Source organism: Mandrillus leucophaeus, unplaced genomic scaffold (assembly GCF_000951045.1).
Source record: "Mandrillus leucophaeus isolate KB7577 unplaced genomic scaffold, Mleu.le_1.0 Scaffold33, whole genome shotgun sequence".
Taxonomy (NCBI): Eukaryota; Metazoa; Chordata; class Mammalia; order Primates; family Cercopithecidae; genus Mandrillus; species Mandrillus leucophaeus.
The window spans coordinates 2,610,629-2,630,020 of record NW_012103476.1 but is presented as its reverse complement, the minus strand read 5'-3'; the positions used below and the strand labels follow the sequence as shown (position 1 = coordinate 2,630,020).

Here is a 19,392-nt window from a genome sequence, read left to right as displayed (position 1 = left end):
AAGAGTTGCTTCTGTAGACACATATTTATTGGAAGGGGATGTATAATGGATTCACTTAAGACCCAGTCAGAGGTGCTATAAAATAATCCTTTCCATTCTCCCACCTCCACCAAATTTCAATATTCCTTCTACCCTAATATGCTTTTGGTACTTGAAATAATGACATAAACAAGGCATACGAGGTCCACTCATGGAGCTTATAAACTAGGAGAAAAAATACTTCAGAGTTATGATGTAAGAGGAGTACTATAAAATATAATAAGTTATATATTAAAATATGTACTATATACAATATAATATCTGAAATTCAGTGTCACTTGGCAGTCAGTCATTCTGAAGGAAGAGGGAATTTTACTGTGAGGGCACTTTCAAGGACTGATTATGAAAGCATGTTGTAGGTGGTTCAGGGTAAAACAATACTTCTGAGAAATGTTAAAAGGACCTAAGTCAGTCAGATGGGAAAATGTGAGTAAGGTTGAAATGTTACTTTAAAGGACATAGTGACTCACTGAAATCACAGAAACACAACAAAAATATGTTTGATTAAAGTAGAACGTTTAAGTCAAAACTATGTTACACGTTTCAATAATCAAACCATTGCTGTCAATTTACAGTAAATATAATTATGCTTATTAACATCACATTTCATATTTCTATCAGCAAAATTCATATTATTCTGATGACTATCTTTACTATACCATTACAAAATAACACACCTCTTTGCTAAAGAAAGAATAAGTGCCAGACACACATATCGTACAATGTTAGAAGTGGTCCCAATGGAATTTCTCAGCTTCTTTCCCTGGGTACTCATTGCATTTATGGTGCTCTTATAATTACATATTTACATTCATGCCTGCTATACAAATATGGAGTCTACACTAAGAAATCCCTAAAAACTTGGTTTTCCCCAAAACATGATTTTATAGATAAAATGAGATCACATCATCATTTGAGATATAAAGTGTAAATGCAGCAATAAATAAATCCCATTACATAGGTACTCTTAATCTCAAGTAGAAAGAATAGCACCAGCACAGCCATAAGAAAGTGTATGGAAATTGAGCAGGCATGTTTCTGTAGTGCTGGCATTTTCAACTGAGACAATTCATAGAGAGAAGAAAAAATACATCAGACAGTAAACATTTGAGAAGAGGTCAGGCACCTCCTGCAGAGTTAAAGAAGAAGATGCTAAACTGGGTTTGCAACCCCAGCCTTGAGAGTCAACTCCCATGCCCCCTGTCCTTCCCACTCCCCGCAATGTAAGAAGAAAACTAGGGGGAGAAAAAAATCCACTGAAGAAACTAGTAAGTCTTCCTCCCAGAAGAAAGTGCAGTGATGCTTCCCTCCCAGTAAGTGAAGGTAAGTCCAAGAGGTGAACAGAACCCATGAATTTTTTGGCACAAGAGATGAGAGATTTGATAATTGCATCTCAATGTGGACTTCTGTTTATCCACAGGAATTCATCTACTATGTCTCTTTAAAATGAGGAAAAAGAAAAACTGGAGAAAGAGATCAGCTGCAAAGTAATGCAGTTTCTTACATCTTAGCTAAGTGAGAAATGTGGAATATTTCTCTTGGTCAAGTGGGTATTGCATAACGTTAGTGGGTGACATTCACACTTACAAGAAATCCTGCTGAAGTAAAGGGTGAGGAAGTGTCTAAAGAGCTCAAGCTAAGCAGCACCCCATGAAGAATATTCTATGCCCAAAAAGCCTTCTAGTGTGCTTTCAGTCCAGTCACACATGCCCAAGGGGCAGGTACTTAGATGCCTGTCCCACAGAAGGCAGGTGACAGCAACAGCCCAATGAGTTCCACAGCACCAGAAACATAAGAGCTATTTGATCTCTTTCACCTTCCCAAGACATGATGTAATTCTTGTCACCATTAAGCTCCCCAGGTTGAGGTCTGTCTTTCATGGAGATTAGAGACAATGTGAAGGCAAAATTAAACATTATTATAAGTTTTAAACTGCATGGCTGAACTGTTTATTCTGGAAGGCAGCTAGGCTCACCACTATACCACCAATAATGAACTGTTTTTTTCCTAATACTTGAAGATGATAATATATCTACAGTGTCAGCCAAATATATTATTTAATAACTGAAAGGAAGAATCAAAAAGAAGGCTTAAATTAGTAGTCAAACTTAAAAATCATGTTTATACTACACTGAGTTGAAATCATACAATGGTTTGATTACATAGTATAACCTGATTTTTTTTTTTTTTTTTTTTTTTTTTAGACAGTCTTGCTCTGTTGCCCAGGCTGGAGTGTGGTGGCGCGATCTTGGCTCACTGCAAGCTCCGCCTCCCGGGTTAACGCCATTCTCCTGCCTCAGCCTCCCAAGTAGCTGGGACTACAGGCTCCCGCCACCACGCCCGGCTAATTTTTCTATTTTCAGTAGAGACCGGGTTTCACTGTGTTAGCCAGGATGGTCTCGATCTCCTGACCTTGGGATCCGCCTGCCTCGGCCTCCCAAAAGTGCTGGGATTACAGGCGTGACCCACTGCGCACCGGGTCAACTGTAACTTGATTTTAAGGTGCTCATTCACATACCTATGCAAGATGAATCAACAATGGAAACAGTAAAAAAGTATTAAGGCAGTCATTTCCCTCAAATCAAAGTGAGAAATCCCTAGCCACAAGACTTTTGAGTATTTTATTCTCATTGGCAAGCTTTAAACTGTCCCAGTCTGAAGCCATTAAACATTCTATTCACACAACTTCCCTAGTTCAGATTCTAGACTCACCAAACAAGTTTCTGACTCTCATTTCATATCTTCATAATGTACCAACAGATAAAGTATGTACTTACATAGACTCTGAATGTTCTAATTTCTGTGATAGTTATTTCTCATTGTAAAGTAACCAATGTGCTTTGTTATTATATTTCAGTTTTATAAACATAGTGATCTGCATGTGACAGAGGGATACATGAGATACAATGTCAGGATTTTTACCTTGATCAACTTGGCCATACCAAGGGCACTATAAATTCTCCATAGTGCTGCACCTTTGCAAGAAGTCCGGAGGGAGCCTATTAACCTTTTCCTGGGTTTGGCAGGGATAGAGTGGGGCAGCACTGTTGTGCTGTGTTCAATTTCTATAATATTCAGACTTAATATTAATTTTCTGCACACTTGTGCTTGAGCACAAACACTGAGTTTTATGCAGTTTAAGAAATAATGTATTTTTTCTTTCTATTTTTCACCTACCACCCTCCTTTTTATCTCTTTAATAAAATAAAACAAAACAAAATTTAAAGTAGCACAATATTCCTGCATCCAGGTTAATATATTTTTTTAAAAAACTATAGTCCTTCGTCTCACTCATTGTTTTGGGGCACTGTCTTTATAAATCTCTCCTAAACCACACAACGCACACAGATAATATAATCCAAGTATTTCATAATTAAAAGAAATAATGTGAGTTCATCAGCTTGAGGACATTATTTGAAGTGTATGGTACATGACAGATGACTGATTAATGTTTCTGATACTTCTATCAAAAACCCGTAGTTACTCTCAGTGAAAACTGATAAAGCAGGGTCAACACAGAGGATACCAGGATGATTTCATTTGCTTTCTCTCTATGTTCACTAGAATTGGTTCCCTCTTTCCTTCTCAGGAAGGCTCTTGCTTTTTACTGAACCCTCACACCATATGTGTTAGGGTCAAGGTAGGATCCTCATAGAACAGACCTATGGAGCATTATCTCATGATAATGAATGAGATAATGAATTTTCTCACTATTTTATGCTACTCTTTCGGAACACTCAATATGGTTCTGTGTCTTAAAAAACAGAGGCAAAAACTGGTAATTTCTTATTATTTCCTGCTTTCATTTTGTCTCTTCCTAATGAGAAAACAAACTACATTTTCATAAGATGATGACATTTTATGTAAGTGAAAAGAAGCTCTGTGAATTAATTTTTAATAGAAATATAAAAGTGAAAAATATAAAAATAAAAAAAGTAAACAATATATGAAATTCCACAGATTTTTATAGATGGCTTCATAAGTATAGAAAGCACCTACATTTTGCAGTATCATTTTCACACCTATTTTTGAGAGCAATATTAATAAATGAAACATAAGCATACATTTCATAAAATCCAGCCATCATATCTAGTATGTGAGCAATTGCCTTTCCACCAACGAGCTTTTTTAAAATGACTTTTTCCTCCAGAATTGAACTCTGCTGATTCTACTAAGCTCTTTCATTTTTACTGAACATGGAAACTATTCACTCTGTATTAGAGTTATTATCAAGAAGAATGGGGCACAGGAAATATCTTCCCAACACCACTTTATTAAAAGAAAAGAAAATGTTGGAGGAAATCGAAAAAGCTAATCATACAGGTATACTGAAGATCAGCTTGAAGTAATCAACACATTTTGAAATTGCTGACTCACTTTGAACTCCATGGGAGCGTACAATTTTCCAGATTTCTGACGCTACTTCTTTGACATCCACTTGATAGTGATGAATAGGCACACCTCCATGGGAGTCCGGTTTGTTGAAAGAAACCTTGGCTGTGGTCTGTGACAGCTCTATGATCTTCACTCCATAGGGACTGGATGGCACATCTATGGACAAACAAATAGAAAGAAAACATAACCAAGGGAATGGGAATGGCCGTTATTAAGGCTTATGGTGTTATGAGAACTAGGAGTGAAGGAAAATTGCTACCTGCATCACGTAATATGTTTGAGTTACAGAACTTCCATAAACACCTGAATGTTCTTTTGAAATTACAAGAAAGTATGCCCGAGTCAATTTTTATTACCACAGAAAATACACAGTAAAATGAAAATCACACTTCAATTATTGAGGGAATATGTTACTTCTGCATTTTCTATACAATATAAACATTTTATTGAGGTCCAGGAAAATGATCTTGTGTGTGTTTAAAAGAAAAAAATAAGAGAGATAAAGAGGGTAGTTAAAATGTTAGAATACATAAATCAGTTATTCAACCATCACCATAAATAATGAATGGTACCTTGTGAAAATACAAAATGTATTTTCTTTGCATTCACCACAATTATATTATTAAATTACAGGTAAGTGCTAAGTTTCGAGAAAAATGTCAGTATTATGAATTAAATAAGACTATAAACTTTTAGGTCTAATTTCATTTATATATTATCCAATTAAATTAAACCTTTGGTTGAGATATTAAAATCTTATTCCCATATTTTCAAAATAGCTATAAAATCCTTCTTGTTTTATTTTAATCTATCCACTACTTACATTATTTCAAGTTCCATAAGGTATCTTAGGTGGACATTTAATTTAGTGTGTAATATAAAAAATTATTTCAGAAGAATTATCTCAAAGGCAGAGCAGGCAGAATTAGAAGAAAAAAATTCCAATGAGGATACAGTTGAAAACTCTACTCCAGAAACATCAAGATTTAGAGACACATTAACGTTAATTTCTCTATGAACCTCTTCCTCTTTTATTCCTATCACATCTGAAATAATCTTAAACTTAGGAAAAAAAACAAATATAAGTTTTTTCAGAGAGGGAATATATATATATATATATATAAAATATATATGTAAAACATACAAATATATGTATATCATATGATTTGGCACTGTGTCCCCACACAAATCTCACCTTGAATTTTTTTATTTTATTTATTTTTTTTTATTTTGAGACAGAATCTTGCTCCGTGGTCAGGCTGGAGTGCAGTGGCGCAATCTTGACTCACTGCAACCTCAGCCTCCCCAGGTTCACACCATTCTCCTGCCTCAGCCTCCCGAGTAGTTGGGACTACAGGTGCGCACCACCATGCCGGGCTAATTTTTCTATTTTTAGTAGGGACGGGGTTTCACCATGTTGGCCAGGATGGTCTCGAACTTTTAACGTCGTGATCCACCCACCTCGGCCTTCCAAAGTGCTGGGATTGCAGGTGTGAGCCGCCGCACCCAGCCTCATCTTGAATTTTAATTCCCATAATCCCCATGTGTTAAGGGTGGAACCAGGTGGAGGTAACTGAATCATGGGGGCGGTTTCTCCATGCTGCTCTCATGATAATGAATGAGTCTCACGAGATCTGATGGTTTTATAAACGGTCTGGCATTTCCGGGTTTTATAAAGGTCTGGCATGTCCCCTGCTGGCACTCACTCTGTCCTGCTGCCCCGTGAAGAAGGTGCCTGCTTCTCCTTTGCCTTTCACCATAATTGTAAGTTTCCTGAGGCCTCCCCAGGAACGCAGAACTGTGAGTCAATTAAATTCCTGTCCTTTATAAACTATACATATATATATACACACACACACACATATATACACACACATATATATATATATAAAACTTGACTGATAAATATGCAGTACCTGTGAGTTTCAATTCTTATATCAGTCAAACATTTACATAAAAATCTGCAGTTGGGGCCAGGCATGATGGCTTACACCTGTAATCTCAGCACTTTGGAAGCCGAGGTGGGCAGATTACTTGAGGTCAGGAGTTTGAGACCAGCCTGTTCAACATAGTGAAACCCTCTTTTCACAAAAATACAAAAATTAGCTGGGCGTGGTGGAGTGTGCCTGTGATCCCAGCTGTTTGGGAGGCTGAGGCAGGAGAATCACTTGAACCCAGGAGGCGGAAGTTGCAGTGAGCTGAGATCACGCCACTGCAAATCCAGCCTGGGCAACAGAGAGAGACTCTATCTCAAAAATAAATAGATACAAATAAAAATAAAAACAAAAATGTCATATGGCATTCAAAAGTCAAATGTACTTTATTTGCTAGAGTTAAAAAAGGTCACTGTAGGTCACATAAAAATATGCCTTATAAATAATACTGGGCAAAAGCCAGGAGAACAGCTTTAAGGCCTTTTATATGTGAATACTGTAAAGAAATGCCACAGTGTATATTTCAATTCTAATGAGTAACTGTAAATTATTTAGAGAGCCTAAGAAGTACATTATGTTACAACTCTAAGGTTCAAAAACACATGTGTAGAATTCTGATGCATCCAAAAGTCTTAGAACTATTAAAATCACATCTGGAAATACAAATTTTAAGATATCTAAATAATGTTTTTAGTCCTTCAAATATTCTAATAATTTTCATGTTTCCTTAATCTCCAGGTTAATCTGCATGTCTTTTCAGCTGTAGGTTTGATCCAAAATTTACTTGTAAGTTTGATCCAAAGTACAGAAGAAAGGCAAACAAATGCACACGGATCCCCTTAAAAAATGCCAATTCTTCAATCTGTGCTGAGAGGCTGACTCCCTAATGTACATTAGGTCTAAGTTGGATGTCATAGGCATTACACTCCAGTTTGGGGATATGTGTCAAAAGTGAAGGCAGTATATTCTGGGGAATGAGGGGGAGATATTATCCTCTTGGGCTTCCATCTTTGAATATATAGTATAAACATGATTGTTTTTACTCTGACTGCAGAAGTTGCACCGTTCACCAACTGTGCACCCTGACATGGTGCACCTGCAGAGAAAGAAGAGACTTTTTTTTCTTTCAGCGCAAAGCCACTATCATCAAAACATGGGCCAGTGGCTTGTCTCTTCTAACTATACAGTCCATTTTCAGATCTGCTGACACTTACTGTAGCCTTTCATTCATATGATTTTCCACTGACCTCTTATTTCTATTATTTCTTCTAAAGCAAAAGCATGCTTATGACTTTCATTGTCTTTCTAAACATTTTTTACATTTTGGTTTTGTAAGTCCAACTGTCAACTGACTACTAAATTTTAAGTTTCTTGAGGAAAGAGAGAACATTTTAAAAACACACATTCACACACATCCATTTATACATATAGATACATGTAACATAGAACAAAGTGACTGCAATATACTAAGTTCTCAGGAAATAGTTGATGAATTAAATATTTCAGTAATGAAAAATAATATACAAAGATACAGAACATGTCTAAGTGAATCGTGTCAGATGTGCCTAGAATCAACATCTCTAATTCTTCTCTTCACTTTCTGGATTGTTCTGGAATTGCCTTCACCCTTGATTCCTATCTATCATATACATCACAATCAGTCAAACACTATTTTAATAATTCCTGCATTATAATTCTTGTATCTATTTCTTCCTTCCCATTTCCTCTGTTACCTCCCAAGCCCTGGCCCTTTCTGACTTTTCCTGTAATGCCATTAGTGGCTCTTGGCTTCCTTTTCTACTGGATGTCCAATAAAAACATCAATGCATGAGGCATGCAAATGCAAAATCAATCTTTGTAAAGAACCACTCTGATCATATCACTTTCCTGGGAATGGTATTCAGGAGCTTCATTTTCATTACAACATTAGTCTCGGTCTTTTCAGTCTCATGCTCAGGATCCTGGCTTATCTAACGCACTAGGTATATGCAAAGATACGGATCTATTCTAAAAGACTTTCAGACACAGCTTAATATTTCAACTGAGGCTCATCGGATGCTCAGTTTCACACACTGTTATCCCTTCATTGTTACCATATTTTTCTAAACTATTTCCTAGCATCTTATATCCCAAAAATTGATGAATACCATTCACCACTCAATGAATGAATAAATGAATAGAAAACCAATTGTGCAAATACTTATTTGTTTAGTTACCCTTTCTCTTCATCTCTAATGGTGCTGGTAAACTGTTGGATTAAAAGACTAGATATGTATGTCCTGGGAGTCTATGGATTCAAGGCCTGGCCTTGCCACTTTCGTCAACTATAGCCTTGGACAAGTCACTTAATCTTTTCACACTGCAGTAGTTTTCCCTCTCGAATGGAGATAAGAATAGTACTGCTGCTAGTGTTGTTGGAAATATCAAGTAATGTTGAGCACTTAGACTCTAGAATACATTAAAATTCTTAGCAAATGTCAGTCATTGTACGCTTTCTATCCCTCCCTGATCATCAGCCTCCTTCTATTACATACTTTTGTATCCATTGACATGTATCAATGTTTTAGTCAAATGGTAGGTAATGGGTACAACACCAATGTTCAGCTCAGAAGTTTTTGAGCTGTGTAATGGCAAGGAGTTGGTGCCATGACCTAGGAGTCAGATGGATACAATCTCTGGTGTCACTGAATGAACTTGTGTATATTAAACTCCCAGAAGTTCTTCATCTTGCATAACCGAAACTTTTTAATCTTTGTCCAACACCTTCCCATTTCTCCCACTCCCCAGCCCCTGGCAACTACCATTTTTCTCTCTGTTTCTATTAGTTCCACTGTTTTAGAATTCCACATGTAAGTGAGATCATGCTGTACATCTTTATATCTTGGCTATCTTGGCTACAGTGAGTAATGCTTCAATGTAATCAATGTCTTGGAGAGCTATCACCTCTTGATTAACTGATAATGGAAGTCTATCTTCTCATTTTCCAAGACTAAACCCTCCATCTGTGAATGACATGTCTTTTCCTTTTGTCTTCTCCATTTTTTTATCAGATAGCTCTTCTTTTATCAGATAGCTCTTCTCTTCCTTTTTCTTCTTCTTTGGAATTTTATTCTTTCTTCTCAGTGTTATTACTATGAATTATAAAGATCTCTTTTTTTTTTTTCAATCCCACCTTCTTCTCAGGAAACATACTCTTCCTTTGTTCCTCGTTGCTGTGTTTCAATAGATTATTTCTAATTTCTGCCCCAACATCTTTATTTCTGAGAATTTGGTCTCCTAGCATGCATGGTTCATAGTCACTAACTGTGCTCTTTTTCCACATATGAGGCTGTGGTGTTGCTGAACTTAGATCCAGGAATCTGAAGAGTCTGATTTTTGTAAACCCTCTTTCAAAAGGAAGCGCTATCATGAATATTATTTCAGAATGGTGTTTTAAACTGTATCCTAGATATTTTTCTATTAACACACAGATTCAAATTCTATGATTTCAGATACTCCTGTTCATCATAAGAAATTACAGGCTAAAATCTTCATTTCCTAGACTTACTTGCTGCTATGGTTCTAAGTTTCCTGTAGTGAACCTAGAATGAAAAGCACGTGTATATAGTTTGGAATTGCCGGAGGGGTGTGAATGTCAGTCCCACTTTTCTCAGGAGGTGCACATGGACAAGAAGCTCTGCAGATATGAATGAGGGAAGCATCTGAACTCCCACTCAGCAGCCTATTCATCCAGTTTCTGGAGTGCTGTGGCTGTGATTATCAGCTGAGGGGTAACCTGGCAGCAGGGCTCCCTGACCTCTAGTTAGTCATTGCAGACCTCACATGTGGACCACGCTTATGCTATTTTGTGACCTTGAAGGTAGAATATTGGTGGCTATCTTTGGTCTTTTCTCTGCCTTTCCAGTGATTTTATAACCAGTTTGTTCTTTATAATAAATCAGTTTCTGCTTGATTTCCTCATCAATTTCTATCTGGTAAAAGTCTCAAATACTAAAAGAATTGGAACATAAGTAACTGAATTTACTAGATCCAGTAACACTGTTACATGCAGTGTCACCATAATTGTTTGCAACTCAGGGACTTCTATGCTGAGATAGGTCCATCTACTTCTGTTTTGAGTGACTACCTTACTTCCATAAGGTTTTATATACATTTTTCTTGTTTCGATTATGCTGTGGTTTGAATGCTGGCTTCCCTCCAAATTTTATATGTTGAATATATTATTAAGAGTTGGGGTCTTTTGGGATGTAATAAAGTCATGAGACATCCACCCTCATGAATAAAATTAGTGCCCCCATAAAAGAGGCTGAATGAAGCATGTTTGTCCCTTTCACTATGTAAGGACACACAGAAGGCACCATCTATAAAAAACAATTCGGTTATTCAACGCGCACCAAAACCCAAATCTGATGGTGCCTTGATCTTGAATTTCCCAGCCTCTAGAACTGTGAGCAATATATTTATGTTGGTAATACATTACAGAGTCTAATATATTTTGCTATAGCATCCAGAATACAGCAAGAAAAATTGTGAGCTTAATATAATATTATAGCCCACCTGCAATACATCTGAATGCTGTAAATTCCTTCTCATTTCACTACTCACCTAGTTTTTACCAACTGCCAAATCCAAATTATTATTTAGATTTTTTTTCACAGTAATTCACCAATTATATTTACATTTATCCTTCAAAGTAGATACACTATCTCCCTGAAAAATTTCTTTTATTTTTTTGTCCTTACAAGTCCATGGATTAAACTGAAGTAGTCCAGAGATCTGATCTTGATTTTCCCATTTTTACCTCTAATATTCTCCATAGAATCCCTCATTGTATACCAGACAGAATGTAAACATGATGAATTATTATTATTATTATTTGAGGAGGAGGAGGACGAGTCTCGCTTTTGTCGCCCAGGCTGGAGTGCAATGGCATGATTTTGGCTCACACTGCCACCTCCGCCTCCTGGGTTCAAGCAATTATCCTGCTTCAGCCTCCTGAGTCACTGGAATTACAGGCACTCACCACCACACCTGGCTAATTTTTTTGATGTTGTTGTTTTTGTATTTTATTAGAGACGGGGCTTCAACATGTTGACCAGGCTGGTCTCAAACTCCTGACCTTAGATGATTCGCCCGCCTCGGCTTCCCAAAGTGCTTGTATTACAGGCATAAGCCACCTTGCCCTGCCAACATGATGAATGCTTTTAAGATCTATAACTTAATTTCTCTCTACCTCTCTATTCACATTACCAACATGGGTCTTCTCACACAATATACCCTTCCAGTCTTTCATTAAATGCCTTACTCATTAACAGTACCTATCCTTTCAGAACATAGTGCCTATGTACAAGTGTAACCTTGATGTTTCTTTCAGTCTTTCCCTTTCTTCTTCTCTGGACCTGTTTCTACTCCCTCTTTCAGACTCAATTCAAAAGTTGACACCTTTTGAGAGCCTTTTCCAAGAACTCCAGTCAGAATTCATTTTTATTCTCCCAAACCTTTGATTCGCATTTCTACAGCAACCTTATATCTTTTGAACTCTAACTTATGGGTAAAGACCAGATTCCATACATTATTTATCTTCAGATTCCTAAGATCTAGAACAATGTCTGGCACCTACTAGAAATTCACTATTTTTTGAGTGAATGAATTAAAAAGTGATTAGGCATTGATGCAAACATGGATTCTCTGAAAATAATGTCAAGTTATCCTGATTTCCTTTTCTTCATAACAATATGAGAATGAGAAAAATCAAGAATATGTTATGAATAGTTTCTGAATATCACTGTTTGCTTAATGAGTTCTAAAAAAAAAAAAAATCAAGATGTAGACTTTTCCAGGCTAGATCATAAAACTGATTATGTTAAAGAAACCTGGCATTATATTTAGGTGAAGAAAGGGTGATACCAAATGAACTAATTTTAACATGCTTTGAAGTGTTATGGAGCATGGGTCTGGCTAAGATAAAATCTAGGTACACGGACCAGTAGATCAGCTGTAATTCCATATCTTTAGAATTCTATTCAATTAATCCAGTTTAACCTGTAAGCAGATCTCTGTTCTCAAGGACGACTGACACAGGCTTATCCTGACTTTGGTGAAAATACAGATGAGTGCTTCACGGTACTGTACTTGTGACTTAAATCAATCCTGAAAAAAAGAGCTAGAATATTGAATTTGACAGGGTTTCAGTAGGTTAAAAAGTGAGTCAAAACTGACAAGATGAGATTTAATAGGGGTAAGTATAGAGTCCTGAACTGAGGTTAAAAAAATGAATTGTGAAGCACAGTATCAGAGACCTCTCTTAATAGCAGTTTGTGTAAAAAATCAGTAGGACGAGCTCCTAAATGGAAAAAAATGACAAAAGTCAAATGAATTTTATATTATTTAATAGAAGTATAATGTTCAGAATAAGTAAGGTCATTATCTCATTTTACTATGCCTTGGTCCTTGATGTCTAGATTTATGTATAATAACTAAAGAGGCATCAAGGTACTGACTTCTATCTAAAAGAAAAGTGACCAATAAGAACTATAATTATGCCATAATAATACCTACCTAATATTTGTTGAATACTTGCCATGTGCTGGTTATTTGAATGCATTAACTCACTTAGTTGTCACAATACTGTTATTAGGTAAATCTTGGAATGACTGCACAGAAACTCTTAGAGAGCTGAGGCTCTCATTCCCCAGGGGCTGGACATACTACCTGATGACAGCTTACAGCCAAGTCCCTCCCATCACATTGCCCAGGAGAAGGTGACTTTATCAAAAAGGTGCATCAATTAATGAAACAAAGTTGGGATTATTATATTTAGGATTAAGGTGTAATATAAAAAAGTTCAACAGTTAAAAAATATAACAATGATGAAATGAATTAAGAAATTTAAAAATATATAAATGAAATATATTGATAATATTATATTATCAATTACTCGATAATAAATTATTGAGTACTTGATAATAATATATTATCAAGTACTTGATAATAATATTTAAAATGTAGGGCAACTATTTTTCAAAAAAAGAAATAATACACATGCATATAAATATACAGAATGCCTTTTCAGATAATCATCTTTTGGAAGTAGAAAACTGTAAGGAACAAATAACACTATATGGTCAAACTTTTATTTAGCCTTACGTGCTGTATAACTTTAATTTGATTCAAGATATGTACTTCAATCCAAACAGAGAATGTTTCCCACTAGAAAGCAGGATCAACACCTAGGAGGTACATTTTAAAAACCAAATTTATGGTGAAGTCTTAAAACATATACATATTTGTCTCTCCTATATTTCTAGTTAATATTTTGATTAAAAGTTAAGAAAACAAAATTATCAAGCATGTACGTGGAATATTTCATATTTCGATAACAACATAGAAAGATTACATTTTTTTCCCCAATTTTCTAAAGACAGAGGAGATAGGTAAAAGAAGACTACACCAACTCTTGCTCATTAATAGGAAGTCAGAGTTTAATGGAAAGTCCTTGCTTAGGGTTATCTGACTTAAACCAAACATATATACTTATTTTATTTCCATTTCAAAAATACTTCATTTTTATATTATTTTTATAGGTTTAGGGGGTTTTGTTACAATCACATATTACGTACTAGTAAAGTTTGGGCTTTTAGTGTGTCCATCACCTGAATATTGAACATTGCACCCAACAAGTAATGTTTCAGTCTTCATCTCTCTCCCAGCATCCCACCTTTGGAAGTTTCCAGTGTCTATTTTTCCATGTGTGTACACACTGTTTTGCTCCCACTTACAAGTGAGAACATGCAGTATTTGAATTTCTGTTTTTGAATTATTTCACTTAGGTGAATGGCCTCCAACAAGCCTCTTTGGGTTGCTGTTTCTGTCTTGGCACGTGGGCACTCTTTTTACCCTGCCTGGATCGCAACACTGGACCCCTGCAACACGCCTTCCACTCCATTCACTCTGCTCAGGCTTTGACACCCCATGCCAGGCTTCTGTGCTTCACCCTACTCCCACACAGATGCCTACCTCGTTCCGATGTAGGGCTGAATTATTAAAAAGGGAAAATGTAAGGAAGTAAGAAGGAAGGGAGGACAAATGGGAGGAAAAAGTAAAAAGATTTTTGAACGCTGAAAAAGTAAATTTTTCCTATATTACCACTGAATGTGTACAAAAATTTCACACTAAATTTTGGCTCTTAATTTATTCCCTTTGGAAGTAAGGTATTCTGTTACACTATAAAATACCATATGCCAAATAATCTTGACCTTTTACAAGGCAAATAAGCCAATGAAATCTTGAACTGTGGTAGCTTCATATATTTGGAAATATTTATATTTTTTATGTATATATATCTTACATCTTATTTAAAATCACAGTACAGTTTCAGTGTTTGGATGCTGCAGGACAGATTAAGTTTTCTACCAAATATTAGTATTAAAGAACAGTCCCATAACATAAATCGTATTTATAAATGTTGATGTTTAAATGTATGTTTCCTATCTAAGGCTGAGTGAATCATTTTTAGATCTTCATTACAATTTCAATTGAATCCACCTTCTTCTAAAACAAATTCTTAGCCTGGAATTGTATAAAGTTTGGAATATTAGCAGAATTGCAGAATAATATTCAAAAAAGTTTTCCAATATTTTCTAACTCAGCTTTAATGCAAAACTTTAATTTTTATTATGGTTGGACAGAAGAAAACTCTCTAATTTAATATATTCACCAGAAGGATAGGAGTAAAATATATTTTTCAATGAACAATATTGCAGTAAGTATCATGAGATATGAAGGTGCGTGCACATTAAACATTACCTGTGAATTTCATGGAATTATTTAAACCTAATCAACATAATGTTTTAAATACCAAGTATTAATACACCCTCCCAAAAATTCTGGTCATTTATTAAGTTGTACCTAATGGAAAAACACATTATTTATAAAATAGCAATATACAATACTGGATCAATATTAATAACATTATATATACATATATATACACATATATTGATCCTATATCTAATTATTTATAAAATTATATACTAATTTAAATAAAAGTTGCATAATTTCCAAAGGCTTGGAATTAATTTGAGTAGTGAATGCTTCTTATTAGTATAGTTGATTCTTCAATTTATTATCAATGCATTTTGGTGAGACTTAGCACATTTCATTTTCTTATAATTTAATTTGCTTGTATAACAGTTTCTTCACATTTCTAAACTCTCATCTTGATTTTTTTTCTCCCTGCCTTCTTCCGTCAATTCTTTCCATGTAATCTCTTTTCTCCCTTCTCTATCAATGCGGTAAAATTTGAATTGGAGAATAGCAGCTTATCTAAGTTAAATAATAATTTGACATTATTAGCTTAAAAATTTCCCTTCGTGGCCTTTATGATTAATGACATTAATATTTACAATATATCTATATAGCAGTAAAAATGAACATCTTTCTGAATTTAATATAAAATTAAAGTTATAGATAAAATCTCTACCTGAAAAGGTTTTAAAATTTCTTTACAGAAGCTTTTAAGTCTGTTAAAATATAATATTACAATAATTTTCTGATATTACTTTACTTACTCTTAGAAGACTGTAAATCACATTTTTTCCATTTGAGCTATATAAACTTTTTTTTTTTTTGAGATGGAGTCTTGCACTATCGCCCAGACTGGAGTGCAGTGGTGCGATCTCGGCTCACTGCAACCTCCGCCTCCCAGTTTCAAGCAATTCTCCTCCCTTAGCCTCCTGAGTAGCTGGGACTTACAGGCACCCGCCACCACGCCAGGCTAATTTTTTTTTTTGTATTTTTAGTAGAGACGGGGGTTCACCATATCAGCCAGGATGGTCTAGATCTCCTGACCTCGTGATCCGCCCGCCTCGGCCTCCCAAAGTGCTGGGATTATAGGTGTGAGCTACCGCGCCCGGCCTATAAACTATTTTTTAAAATGTATTTTAGGATTCCTCACCAGTCTTGTAAAACATAGTGGCAAATTTTATAAATAAGTAAACAATATCTAGCTTTCTGGTTTTCATGAATTTTTTATTCTATCTGTTAGTATTTCTATATCTTTAAGCTTTAGAGGTAAAACTAGAATATTAACATATATATATATACACACACACAAAATAAAACATTTTCGCCACATTTATGTAACCTTCAATTTTCTATTTTCCTTCAGAAGTAAGATAGCTATTTGTACTTTCAAGACTAAAAGTTTAATATATATCAATTACAGTTCATTTTTTCTCAGAGTGTTTTGATTTGTAATTTTTTTGTCAGGATTCTGTCTTTACTTGAAATATAATTTAATTTCTTAAAACATATGTTCTCTATTTCTTTCACAGATATCTCAATTTTAAAGTTGGAGGGATTCGAATCAAGGTTTAAAGTCAGTCTTGATGAGTAAATACATTCTGTGTGCTCACTGTATAGCAGACACAATGAAGCAATCTCTATTGTTACTTATAAAAATGTAGAAGATATTTTTGCTAACATTTAAAATTACACGACACCCACTTTTTGGAAGTTCATATTTTTCTTATAGACACGCTGAAGTCTAAGGTTTTGGGAAATTTTTATGGATGCAAAATTGTTGAACATATTTACAGGGAACATGTGACAATTTGATATAAGCAGACAACATATAATGATCAAATCTGAGTAACTGGCATGTCTGTTCTTTCACACATTTGTCATTTCTTTGTGTTTGGAACATTCCAAATCTATCCTTCTATTCTGAAATATACAATAACTCATTGCTAACTATTATAGCCCTATTGTACTACTGAACAGTATATCTTATTCTTTGTAATCAACTGTAGTTTTGTGCTCCTCGAGTAACCCCTCTGTATACCCTCCTTCCCAATACACTATCAAGCCTCTGGTAACCACAGTCTACCAGATACCTCCAAGAGATCCATTGTTTTATCTCCCACATATAAATGAGACTACTTTATCAACTGAAATTTTCTTTTGCTTTCAGAAATATTGTGTGAGATCTCACAAAGTATTGTGCTACACTTACCAGCCAAAGCAAGAATGTATTCTTGAAATCTTGTTCCTATGCGATTAGTGGCTGTGCAATTATAGCGTCCAAAGTCATTGTCAGATGTAGGTGCAATCTGAAATAATTATAATAACAAAAGTTACAATTCTAAAACATCACAGAAGTTTTAAAATAAACCCCAGTATGACTACCACTTTCACGTTTCATTTTTTTACCCAACAACTCCTTACCATATATTTTTAATTTTCTTTATCAAGTAAGCATTACTAAATAATATAAATCCTTTTATGATGTATCCATGGGCCTATAATATCCATAGGACTAGGCAAATCAGAATTTATCTATTAATTCATTAAGTAAACAAATGGCACCACTTTGATGTATCTATTAAATAGCAAAACCAATAGATCTACATATATGTAAAGCTCAGAAAGTAGTACACACACAGTTTGAAATGTGTGTGTGTGTGTATATATATATATATAGTTTGCAGTCAATGTAGGTGTAAACTTGAAAACAGGAAGCTTGTAATAAAAGCATTGTTAACTGTTTTCTACGTTTTGGCCTCAGACCAGTTTGTTTCAAAGTTCAAGAAAGGCTCCAAATATGTGATATTTCTCTCCCTGTTTTGAGTTATTGAACATATAATAGTAATGAAGGAGGAAGGATCATTCTTAAAGAAATCTTTCCAGGAACATATTGTGCAAGAAAATGTTGCTCTTTGCAACAATACTTATAGACAGGTACTTTTTCTCGCTATCTAATAACAGTATCTTGCCTGCATTTCTGTTCAATTCCTATCATTCTTTTTTCAGTCTAGGTAGAAAATAGCTGACCTCTATCCTTACACATTTGAAATCCATAATTAAGTTAACCTTTAGGGATTCTATTGGTGAACACTGAGACAAACCCTGTAATTCTAATGTACAGAAATTCTGAAGTATCAATTTAGATAAGAGATTTGATGATAGTAATAGATATAATTTTCAATCTCTGTAACTATTATTAAGAGAGAATATGCTTACAAGAGTTGCTGTTAATTTCAACTCTATCCCAAAAGAGGGAAAAATGATTTTGTGGTAATGGGAGGCTATTAACTAAGAGTGCAATTTTGAGGTCCATTGAAGATGATAATTCTGAAAGAGTACAGAAAAGCTGTGTCATTCATTTTCTAGTCAGCTGTCCATCTAGAAACAATCATAGGAATGAGCTTAGCATTTGTAACAGCTCTTACATAATTACTGCTAAGTGATTAAAATATTCCTTTTTCTTATGTGTAGCTTTTAATAAGCAAGGCTAATTTAACGCTAAACTAATTGTTCCAATGAGAAATGGATTTAACCAAAAATTCTTATTCTACATGCATATGAGAAAGTTATTTGCAAATTCAACAGAGAAGAATGTGTTCACTGAATCAATACAATGCCAAGACAGGATAGCCACAACAAAGAAACGTGACTATTACACAGCTCCTTAAGATTAATAATTTAAGTAGAGCCATTTTCATTGGAACAATTGCTTAAAAGCTCAATTCTTTTTTTTTTTTGGTGGTGTTCTTGGGAATTCAGCTATCAACAGATAAAAGTTTATCTTAAATAAGGAATCTTTTATCATGTTGTATGCTTAATAAATAAAGAAAACACCCATCATGGCATAGATTCACACACACATACACATACACACACACACACACACACACACATCCACACACATGCTCTAGATATAATCTGGCCAAATCATGTACCCTGAAGCTTATTTGATGTATTCTAGGAAAGCAACATAAAACCAAAGTCCAATAGTGGTTTTACACTTAAACCCAGCACAATGAAATGTTACATAATTGTATGAAAATATAAGATGACAAGGGTATATTATAAAACATCAAGTAAAAATATTTAAATGTTTAAAAAGTGCAAAGCATTGAAAATATTAATCAAGAAACATCTACTGGTAAACATTTACTGATAAACATCTACTAGAAACATCTACTGATAAAACTATTTCTTCATATTTAAATACAGGCATACC

The 19,392-nt window shown here is 34.8% G+C and overlaps 1 protein-coding gene across 1 annotated transcript in view; it reads right to left on the bottom strand.

Moving 5' to 3' along the window:
- Positions 1–19,392, bottom strand: part of NCAM2 (neural cell adhesion molecule 2) — a 422,844-nt gene that overhangs the window by 107,710 nt on the left and 295,742 nt on the right. Inside the window, exons 12-13 of the mRNA XM_011988436.1 lie at positions 17,383–17,479; positions 4,417–4,590 (exon numbers count right to left, since the gene is read on the bottom strand). Of these exons, the coding sequence (XP_011843826.1) occupies positions 4,417–4,590; positions 17,383–17,479 (271 nt within the window). The remainder of the gene's footprint in view (positions 1–4,416; positions 4,591–17,382; positions 17,480–19,392) is intronic.